This window comes from Gadus chalcogrammus, chromosome 13, assembly GCF_026213295.1.
Source record: "Gadus chalcogrammus isolate NIFS_2021 chromosome 13, NIFS_Gcha_1.0, whole genome shotgun sequence".
Lineage (NCBI taxonomy): Eukaryota > Metazoa > Chordata > Actinopteri > Gadiformes > Gadidae > Gadus > Gadus chalcogrammus.
In genome coordinates this window covers 2,805,182-2,819,234 of record NC_079424.1, presented here as the reverse complement: position 1 = coordinate 2,819,234, position 14,053 = coordinate 2,805,182, and the positions used below count along the sequence as shown (strand labels likewise).

The 14,053-nt window shown below is 51.0% G+C and overlaps 1 protein-coding gene across 1 annotated transcript in view; it reads right to left on the bottom strand.

The window, feature by feature from the left end:
• nav1b (neuron navigator 1b) overlaps positions 1-14,053 on the bottom strand; it is a 60,526-nt gene that overhangs the window by 7,911 nt on the left and 38,562 nt on the right. Inside the window, exons 12-24 of the mRNA XM_056605639.1 lie at positions 13,614-13,787; positions 12,674-12,726; positions 12,493-12,516; positions 11,942-12,019; positions 9,170-9,253; positions 7,582-7,714; positions 7,077-7,198; positions 4,208-4,386; positions 3,535-3,691; positions 2,535-2,733; positions 1,758-1,858; positions 1,554-1,649; positions 1,008-1,176 (exon numbers count right to left, since the gene is read on the bottom strand). Of these exons, the coding sequence (XP_056461614.1) occupies positions 1,008-1,176; positions 1,554-1,649; positions 1,758-1,858; positions 2,535-2,733; positions 3,535-3,691; positions 4,208-4,386; positions 7,077-7,198; positions 7,582-7,714; positions 9,170-9,253; positions 11,942-12,019; positions 12,493-12,516; positions 12,674-12,726; positions 13,614-13,787 (1,569 nt within the window). The remainder of the gene's footprint in view (positions 1-1,007; positions 1,177-1,553; positions 1,650-1,757; positions 1,859-2,534; positions 2,734-3,534; positions 3,692-4,207; positions 4,387-7,076; positions 7,199-7,581; positions 7,715-9,169; positions 9,254-11,941; positions 12,020-12,492; positions 12,517-12,673; positions 12,727-13,613; positions 13,788-14,053) is intronic.

The window sequence follows — 14,053 nt, the reverse complement described above, 5'->3', positions numbered from 1 at the left end:
ACCGCTGCCATTTCTCCCCGCCTCCTTTACCTCCACAGGGGGTCTGGATGTGGAGGGGTGTATCTGGGACCAGCTGGGTCTGCTCGCCTGCAGCACCGGGCTGCAGAGAGGGGATCGTGTTACCCAGGGTCCTGTCTGCCCCGGAGCCCCCTCTCTCGCCCCGCAAGCCCTCCTCCTGCATACCAGTCGACGAGGGGCAGGGAGGGGCCCACTGCCAGCCGAGAGCCTCCCTCCCTGGGGAGCTCCGCTGGTCAGGCACGGCTTTAAACTCGCTGATGGTCTCCGCATACGTGCTGAGAACCCCAATAGGAACCCCAATAGGACCCCCCGTACAGAAGACAGACCTTCTGCGTTAGCACTGAGAGGCTCCGGTCTGCCCGCTCTGACAGGCCCTCTACGAGGAGTCAGTGATAGATGGAGGAACACCCGATGAGCGGGAGTGCAGAGTGACCTCTCAGACAGGGGAGACGGAGACGGACAGGGGCAGGTGTGGCTGGTCTGATAACGAGGTCCCCGTGTGGATCAGCGTTTCTCAGAAGTCTAGAAACAGGATTCTAGACGCCTCTGAGGAGATAGGCCCACCCACACTGTTATACATGGCAATACATGCAAACGACATTTCTACTATAAAAAACACTGCAGAAGATAAACTACTATTGAGAGACCCCCTGAACCCCAGCCCTGTTCTCTGAAGCTTCTCTCATGCTCACGTCTCCTACTATTAAGCAGCTGCCACTGCAAATCATGAATAACTAAATCCATACATTTTAACAATAATATGATTCCCCCTCCCTATAATGCATCACATAACAGAATAAATTCTGTTTATGGTTACCTTTCAAAAATAATGTCCAAAAAATGCTTTATCGGACAATAATAAAACTATAAATCCACTACAGGAAAAGTAGGGAAGGAACACCAGCAGGTTTTGCGTCGAGGTAAACTCCCAGGCGTAAAAATAACAAACAATGTAAAAAAAACGAATGTCTGCACATGGCCCCACACACCTTTGAGGGCCACAGTGATGCTGGTGGGGGCCCTGGACATGCACCGGGAGGGCTGGCTCTCAGGGGCCTCCCCTCCCAGGACCCTCTTGATGTGGCCCATGTTGTAGCTGTAGATGGAGTCCGTGGACAGGCCGAGGCTGGCCGTGGGGTCCACCTTGGCGATGTACACCTGGGACACACACACACACAGCATGCTAGCGTGAAGTTGTGGGGACTCAAACACACCTAAAATGTCTTGATTCCGTTTTTTTCTTATCGTTGATGCAGACTGGATGTAGCACGGCATACATGCAAAGGTGTCCACCAACAAGTAGTTTTTAATTTTCCAGATTCCCTTTTTTTGTCATTTAGCATACACTCGTATAAAAAGGGACAACAGTTTCAGTGAATACATGTAGCTAAGCAGCTATAAGCTTGCAGACATTGGGGTTCGAACCCAGAACTGTAACCACTAGAACGTCCCAATGACATACTGCTCCGGGCTAGAACTCTGTGATGTGGACCCCGCCCTACCCAGCATTCATCCCCGGCGTGGCTTCGCCTCACCTTAAGAGCCTGACTGACGGCTGAATCCAGCATCGGCCAATCCATGCGCCCGTTGACTCTCACGGTACCAACGAAGAAGTCCTGCTGCTTCACCTCCTGTGAGAACCCAGGAAGCCAGGAAGAGGCTCGCGTCAACCATCACACTCAGAGGGGGAAGCAGGTTGGAAACACATCGAGGGTAGGCCCGCCCGGGAGACCACTGACCTCCTTGAAGACCTGGAGGTCCGCCACACAGACCACCACGCGCACACGGTGGTCGTCCCTCTGTAGGGAGGAGCTGACGGAGTCCGCAGGGAAGAAGACGTCTGTAGGGGCGGGTGAACCATACGGAGTATGAGGGACATAATAGAGATGGTCCGATAAATTTTTTCCTTCCCGATACCGATTGCGATTCCTGAACTCGAGTATATCGGCCGATACCGAGTACATACCGATACAGCATCTGGCATTCTAACTGCTAACAGCACCCGTTCTGAGTGAAGGGTTCTCTCACCATGACGGCAATGTAAAGTCGTTCACTTTTCGGTTCTTACTTTTACTAGGTCATTTACATTTGTAATCTATAATGAGAATGATACATTTTTATTGTATCATTATCATTATGTGGTCAAGCTTCCGTGCATCCATCAAACCATCAAACGACGTCACCATTAAACCCCACAGCACTGTTTCTTCAGGATTCACTTCATCGTCCCTGCATAAAGACGGACTAAGGCCCAATCCCATTTCTACCCCTTTCCCCTTCCCCTTCCTCTTTGTTTTGAATGGGGAAGGGGAAGGGGTAAGGGGAAGGCGTTTCTTCCCCTTCCCCCTTCCCCTTACCCCTTCAAAACAAGGGGGAGGGGTAAGGGGAAGGGGTGAGGGGTAGAAATGGGATTGGGTCTAAATCAGGGACTTGGAATAAAACAGTTCCTGACTTAGTCCTGTGGGGGTCCCCAGTGGGGCTCCCCAGTGGGGGTCCCCCCATAGACCGGCGGCTACCTGAACAGGAGCTGTCGCTGAGCCCCCGGCTGTAGCTCTTGGGCAGGTGGGCCGACAGGCGGGGCGAGGTGCCCCCCATGGCCGTGAGGCCCGAGGACTGGGAGGCCGAGCTGGAGGGCCCCCCCCCTGAGGGGGTGGGCGACGGGGGCCCGCCCGTCTTCAGCTGGTCGTTCTCCAACTTCAGGTTCTCCACGGTCCTCTGTGGAGCACACACGCACACACACACACGCACACACACACGCACGCACGCACACGCACACACGCACGCACACGCACACACACGCACGCACACACACGCACGCACACACAAACGCACGCACGCACACGCACACACACACACACGCACACACACACACACACACACGCACGCACACACACACACGCAAGCACGCACACGCACGCACGCACACACGCACGCACGCACGCACACACACAAACACAGTCAGGGCGTGTTCCAATGGACGCTCTGCAGCGATGTCACTCGCACTACACACACACAGTCAGGGCGCGTTCCAATGGACGCTCTGTAGTGATGCCACTCACACTACACACACACAGTCAGGGCGCGTTCCAATGGACGCTCTGTAGCGATGTCACTCATACTACACACACACAGTCAGGGCGCGTTCCAATGGACGCTCTGCAGCGACTCCACTCGCACTCGTTTCCTTGATCTTCTAAATGATCTCCTTGATCCGCATTGTACCAAACGATGTGTAGAAGGCGAGAGAAGAAGCCTGAGAGCGGTCTCTGAAGCGTTACATTTACATTCAGGGCATTAAGCAGACGCTTTTATCCAAAGCGAATAACGATTCAGACGGAGAAAACATCAGCGAACCCTTCGCAGGAAGCAAGAGTGTTTCCAACTGCACCATCAGATATAGCTTAGGTCTGAAGGTTGTGATTGGTCCAGAACGTCGACATGTGATTTGGTTGTCGCCTCTTAGGTGTGTGTTTGTGTGCGTGTGTGTGCGTGTGTGAGGTTGGGTGGTGCCCCCACCTGCATGCTGGTCATGGCCTCCTGCAGCTGCTCCAGCTGGTGGGCGGAGCTCAGCGCCTCCAGGCGGATGTCGGTCAGCTTGCGCTCCTTCTCCCAGAGCTCCGAGCGCAGGGTGCACACCTCCTTCTCCTCCCCTGGCTCCCCCTCCTCATCCAGGCTGAGGGGCGCCACGGCACAGGAGTAGGAGACAGAGAGTTAGGATCACTGGTTCAGAGGACCGGTTAGGATCACTGGTTCAGAGGACCAGTTAGGATCACTGGTTCAGAGGACCAGTTAGGATCACTGGTTCAGAGGACCGGTTAGGATCACTGGTTCAGAGGACCGGTTAGGATCACTGGTTCAGAGGACCGGTTAGGATCATGGGTTTGGAGGAACATATGTGTTAAAAATGCTAAAATAGTTGAAAGCACTAAAAACTAATGCGTAGTGACGCATATAATCGACTGTAAAATGTAGACAACGTGTACTCAAAACGTTTGAAACAAAAAGCAAAAAGTACAAAGCAGGGCGTGACTGTGACTGTATGACTGTGTTACTGTGTGTGTGTGTGTGTGTGTGTGTGTGTGTGTGTGTGTGTGTGTGTGTCAGTGTGTGTGTGTGTGTGTGTGTGTGTGTGTGTGTGTGTGTGTGTGTGTGTGTCGTGTGTGTGAGTGTGTGAGACCCGGGCCCGTACCAGGAGGACGAGGCGGAGGCGGAGATCTTCAGGGACGGGGGGGAGATGTCGCGGGCGTGGCGGATCTTGGGTGAGGAGGGGGCCGAGGTCTCCGGGGTGGAGATCTCCTCGATGTCGGCGTAGGACAGCGACAGCTTGGAGCCCTTCTTGCTGAAGGCCTTGTTGAAGGAGCTCCGCAGCTGGGAGGAGACACACACACACACACACACACACACACACACACACACACACACACACACACACACACACACACACACACACACACACACACACACACACACACACACACACACACACACACACACACACACACAGGGCTTGAGCGAGGCAGCAGGGGACAGGGTTTGGGTATAGGGACTCTCCCACCGGGACCCTGGGGCCTTGTGCTAGTCTGCTAGGAGGGGGTGCTGAGAGATGGGGGGCTTGGCTACAGGGGTCTCTCACTGGAACACTGGGGGTCTGTGATAGGCTGCTTGGAGGGATGAATGAGTGCATTTGGTTACATGAAAGGTGCTGACGTTATTTCAATTACTTTATCATTATTTTTTTAGGAATCTTTCGACCAAATTATAGTTATCGTCCCAGATTCTGCGGTTTGAAATGAACCCTTATAATCACAGCATGTTGGCGAGATCTCTCCTCACGGAAGCATCAGAGCTTCCTGTCTAAATAAAGAAAGTGAGCTGTTTACATCCCCCTGAGCCGGTGGGGGGGTCAGACTGCGTGTCACTGGATAATCATGAAGAGCCGCAGTCAGCACAGTGCGGAGCCAACACACATGGAACAATAAAGCTTATTCAAACTGTTAGTGATGCCCAGCCAACGAGTCAAGCCCATGTCAAGATGTGGATGATTCATACTACAGTCACCCAGCTGAACCCAGCTCGGCAACAAACAATAAAGACACAACCTACAATGGAGCGCTGACTAAGACATGAGATGGGACATGGAAACGGTCTGACCTGAGTTATGACACAGTGATGGAGACGAGTGCTCTGGTGAATGGAGCTTGGAGCGGAGTGATTCACAACCTTGGGGTCAGGACCTCAAGTTGCCTTTACTGCGTATGGGGGTCGCGGGAGATTGTTCACACATCAGCTAGCTATGTAAGATGGTGAGTTTTGCATTCGGTTTCCATTGAGCTGTTGTTAAAGGGGTGATATCACACCACCAGGTGTGAGTGTGAGCAGCCGTTACAAGCCGTTTGAAAATCGGTCTTAGTGACACCACAAGTGCCTGTCCACCTACATGTATGCTGGATAGATCACTCTACCAGCCTGACCGACTACCAGACTGTAGCAAATGTTGCTAATCACGCTCACACCTGGTGGCATGACATCAGCCCTTTAAAAAGGTTTGAAAGGTCTCATAAACGTCTGATATGTACAGACCAATGGGCCTAAGTACTCCTTACTTAGGCCCAATCCCATTTCTATCCCTTACCCCTTCCCCTTCCCCCTTCCCCTTACCCCTTCAAAACAAAGGGGAGGGGTAAGGGGAAGGGGTAAGGGGTAGAAATGGGATTGGGCCTTCGGCTGCCCCAATGCAAATACTTTACACTCCCTGTGACTGACTGATGTCTCGAGAAGGAGTTAAGGATCAAAATGATACAAGGTCCCCCAAAATTGAAATGGGTCTCAAAAATGGTCAGGCCTAGAAAATGGGGTTGTGAGCCGGGAAAGGTTGAGAAGCACTTGGGTTAGAGACAGGAGTAAGCAGGGTTAGGAGGAGTTAAGATCCAAGACGCCACACGACTTACCTCAAACACCTAAAACAAAGAGCAGGGAGGCGTGAAGGAGACACGAGAGGCACACTTAAAAAACAGAACCAGGACAAGAGGACACAACGGTTACACTCAGCGGCACCGTGGCGCATGCGGGACCGCGGGTCGTATTCACACGGGAGCAGTCTCGACTCCATCTTGGTTCCGAGCACTAGCTGGGCAGGGCTGCAGGGGCTCAGAACCAAGATGGACGCCGGGCGAACGAGGTCAACAGCAGGAGAGAGAGCTGCTTTCTCTCAACTGAGACGTTTAGGTAAAAAAAAGAAAAAATTCAACACAATAAGGTCTTTCTACATGATATGATATCTAAGACATCGTCATCCCAAGTGTAACTGTATTGAGATGTCAAAAAAAGAATGTTCATTTTTAATATTGTGACTCTTATTTTTGTTGTAATCTATGTTACAGGGCCCTGAATTGCACACTCAAGTCTCTCTGTGGGAAATGCCACATTAATTATGAAGGAGAAACCGGAGCCTGGCGGCCATAACAGCTAATCGATAACTCTGAGTGTCGGTTAACCTATATCCAACACCAGAGAGATAGGGCGCTGATCGGATTACGGCGTCGCAGACTGTCGCCTGGCTGTCTCCTCCGGTGCTCAGCATTACTGATACCGTCTGGGCCCTGAGACAGACATCCCCACCGTGGCGTATCTAATGTAATAAGCCCTACTTCCCGCCAGTTCTGCTCAGAACGCAGCGTCTGCAGCCCTTAGCCCTACGCTCTGAGTGATAATTGGGGCTACGACTCACAGGGGGCCCGGCACTCCAGAGCGTGCGCCGCGGGGGTTTCTTCCGGTCGCGCGGGTCTCGCTTCATGACCTCACTTCATCGCATCGACCGGTCGCGCGGACAGCCTCAGCGATTGACTCGAGTAATGCGGCGCTCCGCGCGATATTAGCTTTAAACCGTTAATTATTTAGCACAGATACGGGACACGTTTGCGCGTTAACGCATTTGGCTTAGACGGGCACGTCGGCGTTTGAGTGTGCATCGATTGTGAGTGGGGAAAACGATCGGGCTGTTTTCGGTATAGTGTGTGTGTTTGGACGGTTGGGACTGTTGGCGGCCATCTTGTCCTCACCCAGCTCTTCTTCTTCTTCTTCTTGGCCTCCTGCTCCTTCAGGCTGCCCATGCTGGAGTGGCTGGTGATGCTGTTCAGACTGGTGATGCTCTCCGACGAGTTCTCACGCCTGATCTCCAGCTCTGCCCAACACAACAGTAGAAAACAAAAACTTTATCGTCTATCTAAGCCTGGAAAATTGTCACACGAAAACAACACCACACAACTTTATCCCCAGGCATCGACAAGCTCTTTGGAAACCAGAACAAAGCAGATTGAATTACCAACGAGAACAATAAACCTAAACTTATGAAAAATCGTTTTCTATATTTATACATCTTCCCTCATTAGAAACACAAATCAAATTCACGTGATGTAATCTAAATCCATTGCTGTTCGGTATTAAAGTAATAAAGTAGTAAAAAAATAAAGGAAAAATGTAATAATATCTCTATGGAAACACAATGTTGTGCAGTGAGGCAGAGCTTAGGGCCGGGGTCATAGGTCATAGGTCATGGGGGCCCACCTTGCGGGGCCATGTCTGGGTGGCTCAGGGCCCCCTGTATGATCTCCTGGGCCTCCGTGTTCTTGGTCTTCAGGATCTCGATGGTCTCCTTCAGCTCGCTGAGCTCAGATTCCTGGAGGGGCGACACTCCGGTCTGCAGGGCCACAGGAACGAGACTCAGAAAGGGGGTCAAGGACCAGGACTCAAAGGGGGTCAAGGACCAGGACTCAGTAGAGGGGGTCAAGGACCAGTACTCAGTAGAGGGAGTCATGGACCAGGACTCAGTAGAGGGTCAAGGACCAGGACTCATTGGGGGTCAAGGACCAGGAATCAAAGGGGGACCAGAGTGTCATGGACCAGGACTCAAAGGGGGAACAGAAGGACATGGATCAGGACTCATAGGAGGACCAGAAGGACATGGATCAGGACTCATAGGGGGACCAGAAGGACATGGATCAGGACTCATAGGGGGACCAGAAGGACATGGATCAGGACTCATAGGGGGCCGAGAGTACATGGATCACGTCTCAGTAGGGGGTCGGGAGGACATGAATCAGGACCCAGAGGGGGCATGGAGCCTCAGTAGGGGGTCGGGAGGACATGAATCAGGACCCAGAGGGGGGCAAATCAAGACCCAGCAGGGGAGCGGGAGGTGCAGAGAGACGGGCAGGGGGCCAGGAGGACATGAATCAAGACCCAGAGCAGGAGAGACGGGGGCAGGGGGTGGTCCGTGTTCCCCCCCGCCTTAGGAAGGGGCCGAGCTCTGTGCAGCGCGGCTCCAACGAGACCCCCGGGAACCCAAGGAGGGGGAATGTGTGTGTGTGATCTCTGCTGAGGGCCCAGGTTATGCAAGGCCGCACCCGCTGCCCCCACCCGATCTGCCCCCACCCGAACTACCACCACCCGATCTGCCCCCACCCGATCTACCCCCACCCCATCTACCCCCACCCCATCTACCCCCACCCCATCTACCCCCACCCGATCTACCCCCACCCGATCTACCCCCACCCGATCAAACGTTATGGCTATGCAAAGGGCCTACTACTGTACCACTGTATGGACATCATCCTAATTTGTATTAATTAATTCATATTTGAACATTTTAAGTGGATATATTTATTTAAGGATTTTTTTTTAGAGACAGTTTATTATGCTGCCTAAAGTCTATAGTAAACTACAGACTAACACAAGTTGTGTTCTAGATAGTAAACTATAGACTAACACAACTTGTGTTCTAGATAGTAAACTATAGACTAACACAACTTGTGTTTCTGGTTAAGACAGTAACCTATAGACTAACACCTTGTGTTCTGGACAGTAAACTATAGACTAACACACTGTGTTATGGACAGTAAACTATAGACGAACACTCTGTGCTTCTGGACAGTAAACTATAGACTAACACCTTGTGTTCTGGACAGTAATCTATAGACGAACACACTGTGCTGTGGACAGTAATCTATAGACGAACACCTTGTGTTCTGGACAGTAATCAATAGACTAACAATGTGTTCTGGACAGTGAACTATAGACGAACACACTGCGCTGTGGACAGTAAACTATAGACGAACACACTGTGTTGTGGACAGTAATCTATAGACGAACACACCTTGCTCTCTGAAGAGTCAGACAGAGTCTGGAGGCGGGCAGTCATCAGGGCCAGACTCTGCTCGAACGCTGCTACCAAATTAGCCTTCGGGGGAGAGAGAGAGATGGAGAAGGGGAGGGAGCGAGAGAGAGAAGACATGTACAGTGTAAGTCAATGACTGTAATTATGGACATCACTGTCTGGGAGATTCATGGCACATCAAAATACTGGCTTCCTCTCCGTCGGCAGAGAGGGGTGGGTGGATAATATAGAGGGAGAGAGAGACCGAGAGAAAGACGAAGACAACGGCAAAGCGAGAGAGAGAGACAGACAGACAGACAGACAGACAGACAGACACTAGATTCTATTGAAAGCCTGTGTTGTTGCATTTTAAATTCAATTCAGCATCAGAGAGAGAGAGAGAGAGAGAGAGAGAGAGAGAGAGAGAGAGAGAGAGAGAGAGAGAGAGAGAGAGAGAGAGAGAGAGAGAGAGAGAGAGAGCAGACAGACAGACAGACAGAGAGAATGTCTGTCTGAACATTAAATGGTAGTGGTTAGGCTTTGGCACGGCTGATCTTGGACCAGATGGAGCATCTTAGACCCTTATGGAAAACACTGCCCTATTGTTGTTGTTGTTGTTGACATGCCTGCTTTGATTACTGCCCACATCAGCATTCTCAATATCTGCAGAGAGCTTTGCGGGAGCTTTTCAGACAGATTTCCCAGAGACTAAGTATTGTTTACATTTAATTCCCATAATACGAATCACAAAATATCTTAGGATGTAAAAATCGCTCGAGCTACAGTCTGCAGATCCTGCAATCAATGCTTCGAGCACTAATGGAAAAATAGGCTAAACCTCACCGAACCACACGACACACACAGGGCCCAGGGCCTTAGGGGCCACAGGGGCCCATGAGGGGCCACAGGTTAGAGGGCCTGAGGGGCCCGTGGTCTGATGGGTCCGGGGGCCAGAGGGCCAGCCTGAGGCATGCGTCGGCGACAGAGACAGAGAGCGCTCCAGAAGCAGCAGAGGCCAAACCAACCTGGCCCAGCTGCGTCCCCCATCATCCAGGAGGAGGGTGGAGCGGCGCGCCAGCGGGGGGCAGCAGAGAGTCCAGCAGAGAGGAGGAGGAAGAGGAGGAGGAAGAGGAGGAGGAGAGAGGGACAGGGGCGTTAGGGATGAAACCACTCATGCATATAAACAGTAAGGAAGATAGATCAACGCATTTCCCGTGTGTAGAGGCAGACACTGCAATGCAAACACACGCACGCACACACGCACACACACACACACACACGCACACACGCACCTTCATACACAAGTGGTATGACACACTCAATATACTGTACTGTCCATGCTGCGACTTCCAGCTGCAAAGCCAAGCCATTTCCCACTGTTTTCCTTTTTCACTCCAGGTTAGAAATGCACAACATCATCAATCATTTTCATGCAATTGGCGGTCATCTCAACGCACCTCTAGGGCACAAACGCCCCACTGAAGCGCGGGTAGAACATAACCATTGATTATAGATTGTAAAAACGACATCAAGTTTAATGCCTCCGCCGGCGGCGGACGGAACGGACGAGTAGAGTGGAGTGAGGAGAGGGGCGCGGGAGGGGGAGGCGGCGCAGGGAGACGTGTTAAGGGTGAGGCTTAAGATTCAGTGTGTGCTGAAGTACTGTTAGTTTTATGGTACTGCAGCAGCAGCAGCAGCAGCAGCAGCAGCAGCAGCAGCAGCAGCAGCACGCCGGAGCCAAGGGAACGGAGAGAGATACGAGATACAGGCAGAGAGTCGTCAGCACGGCAGGGCAGGTCTTAAGAGCTCTCCCGCGGCGGAGTGGCCCACAGTTTATCTTTCATCGCTGCTCCTCACCCACTTGGGGATTAGAAGTGTGGCCAGAGAAGCTGAGATCGTGATCCTCACAGTGGTGATGGGGAGCACTTAACCCAGTGTTACCCAGAGTGGGGGTTCAGGGGTAACGAAGGAGGGGTGCAAGGAGACGGGGTGGAGGGGATTATCGTTAAGTGCGGGGGGGAAAGCGGCTCAATCGCGGCTCAAAAGCACAGGGAGAAAGAACCATTTGAAATGGTTCATTCTGCATGTAGCACAGAAGCTAGAGCGTGTTGGCTGGTAACCGGAAGCTTGTTCAATCACCGGCTCCTCCTAGCTGAGTGACGAGCAAGACAACTAGCTTTGACCGCTCTTGAGGAGCTGGCTGTCGCCCTGCATGGCTGACTCCGCCGTCGGTGTGTGAATGTGTGAATGGATGGGTGAACGTTTGGCAATATTTTAAAGCGCTTTGAGTGGCCATTGGCTAGGAAAGATCACGTGTGTGTCACCCAAAAAGACATCTCTTCATGGATGGTGTCCCAAGAGGAAACCATCCCTACTCACAAGGAAACACACAAGCCAGTCCGTTGAAGGCTCCTCCAAGATACACAGTCTGAACGATGCATTGGCTTCTTCTGTAGACCGGTCATATCGGTCATTTTACCACCTGCTACTACAACCGACAGAGCAGTCGGTTCAAGACAGTTAAACTATCATGTCGGAATGAGCAGTGGTCGTAAAAGTAAAATGACAGATGAAACGAGAGCTTACTAAATTCTAGTCGAGTGATCTCCCCAACATTAAAAAAGAAAATAAGTAAGATCAGGCATTGGACTTGCACTGCCGCCATTTCACCACAGGTGGTGCTATTTCTTTAGTTTTTTGGCAATTCAAAGAGGCAAAGGGCTGTTGGACAGCAGTATGTACGGTAGGAGGAGTTAGCGGTGGGGTACATACGTTGGCTGACAGCTGATTGGTCAGGTTGGCCACCTTCTCCTGGGAGGACTCCAGCTCTCGTCGTAACTTGCGGATTTGCTGCGGAGAAAACCGAAAATAAACTTTGCATAACAATAGCATAATCATTTTTTTTTTTACTACATAACGTTCCTTCATGATGCTTTTCTGTAATCTAAATATTTGACCTTTGCCACTTCGATAGGCTGAGTAAATTATTCTTAAAAGTGAAACTGAGCTGGCTAATACAGACTTGATGAAGCGTGGATAAAGAGCATTGATGATTTTGTCATTTACCATTTAGTTTTTATCCAGAGCGACAAGTGCCAGGACATACACAAAAAAATGAGTGCGTATAAACGGGGATGGGATAGAATGCAAAGAGGGCAGATGGTGACGTCAGGGAACAACTGACATAAATCCAACATGTAAAACGAGTCCGAGTCAATAATGATGAAGATGAACTGGGTAGTGATTGGTTAAACGGATGCAATGGAAGAGCGGATGATTGGACGATGACAGTGAGTTCATTACACCGAGAGATGGTACCTTACCTCCCCTTGAATCCTTTCCTCATTCTAGAGTAGGCATGGAGAGGAGGGGGCAAACACACAGGTCAATAGTACGGTAGGGCAGAGCTTCATTGCCAGTTAAGGTGGCAGGAGGCAACACCAGGTCATTGGGGAAACAACTAATTTTAGAAAAGCGATCAACAGTTCGGATGACTTCACTTACCGCTGAATAATTAGACGAAGCGTTAGATGCCAAGGACAGCACAGAGCCATGGACTGGAAGAACACAGAAAGCGAAAAAAGGATAATTTACTAACATGTAATTATGCTTTAACATTTGACATAGCAATATTTGCGAAGTGTTTATTCAGTAACATGGATCTCCCAGTCTCTCCACTTTGCATTAAGCACTAAACTAATTTTCTGGTATCCCGTTTCCACTTCATCCAATGAGGAGAGAGAGGCAGGAAGCTGGATTTCACTGTTGACTGACAACGGCGGAACAGGCGAAGGCACTGACAGAGAAAGGCAGCAGCTGGAGTAGAGAAAGCTGCCAGAAAAAGGTGACAGGATTCATGCAAGACACACGTTCATGTCAACAGGGGGAGGAGGGAGAGGAGGGCTAACTGCAAAATGGACAGGAAGTTAGCCCAAACCTACGGCATCGCTTACAGCGCCTTTGAGTACACGTTTTACTGTTCGCGCACGTGTGTGTATGTACGTTAGCATGCTCACACACTTCTTCAAAGTACATATTATCGCTGAAATAGCGATGTACCATCCAAAAGTAAATGACAAATATAACGAGGTAAGTTTATACTACAGAGTGAGTCACATCCTCTGTATGAATCACTATAAAGTCACTATTTCGAAATCACAAACAGACTTTATGAGATTATTTGATTCCACACAGCTCCATTATGGACAGATTCTGTGCAGGATCAGAACGTGGTTGGCTTCCGTTGTTAACACTGTTTAACAGTTTTGTCGAAGTTTCCGAGCGAACGTGTGTGTTTGTGAAAATTAGGGACGGAAAACGCAAGTTTCTGGTTTAAGGAAGACAATGTGTGCGTGTAAGTGTGCGTGCGCGTTTGTGTGAGCGTGTGCGTGTGTGTGTTAGAGAAGAGACAACAAAATGGCTTCCAGGCCATGGCGGGCCTCACCGTCATCGCCGGCCTCCCGGAAGGATCCGGAGCGCATCATGCTCTTGGGCCGGTCGGCCAGGGACAGGCTGCTGCCCACAGGGGAGGAGCCATACAGGTCGTAGGCGGAGTCAGTGGGAGGGCCGATGCTATTGGACCGCGCGATCCGGGGGCTGGCACAGGTGATGGGAGCGACTGGGGGACAGCGGGGGAGGGAGGGACAGCGGGAGGGAGGGAGGGAGAGACGGGTTCAATACAGCAACAAGCATGTGCACACACACTCAGACAGACACACACACACACACACACACACACACACACACACACACACACACACACACACACACACACACACACACACACACACACACACACACACACACACACACACACACACACACACTCATGCAGACACACATATGCACACTAACCAGCATGACAAACAATTTACGTATACAAAT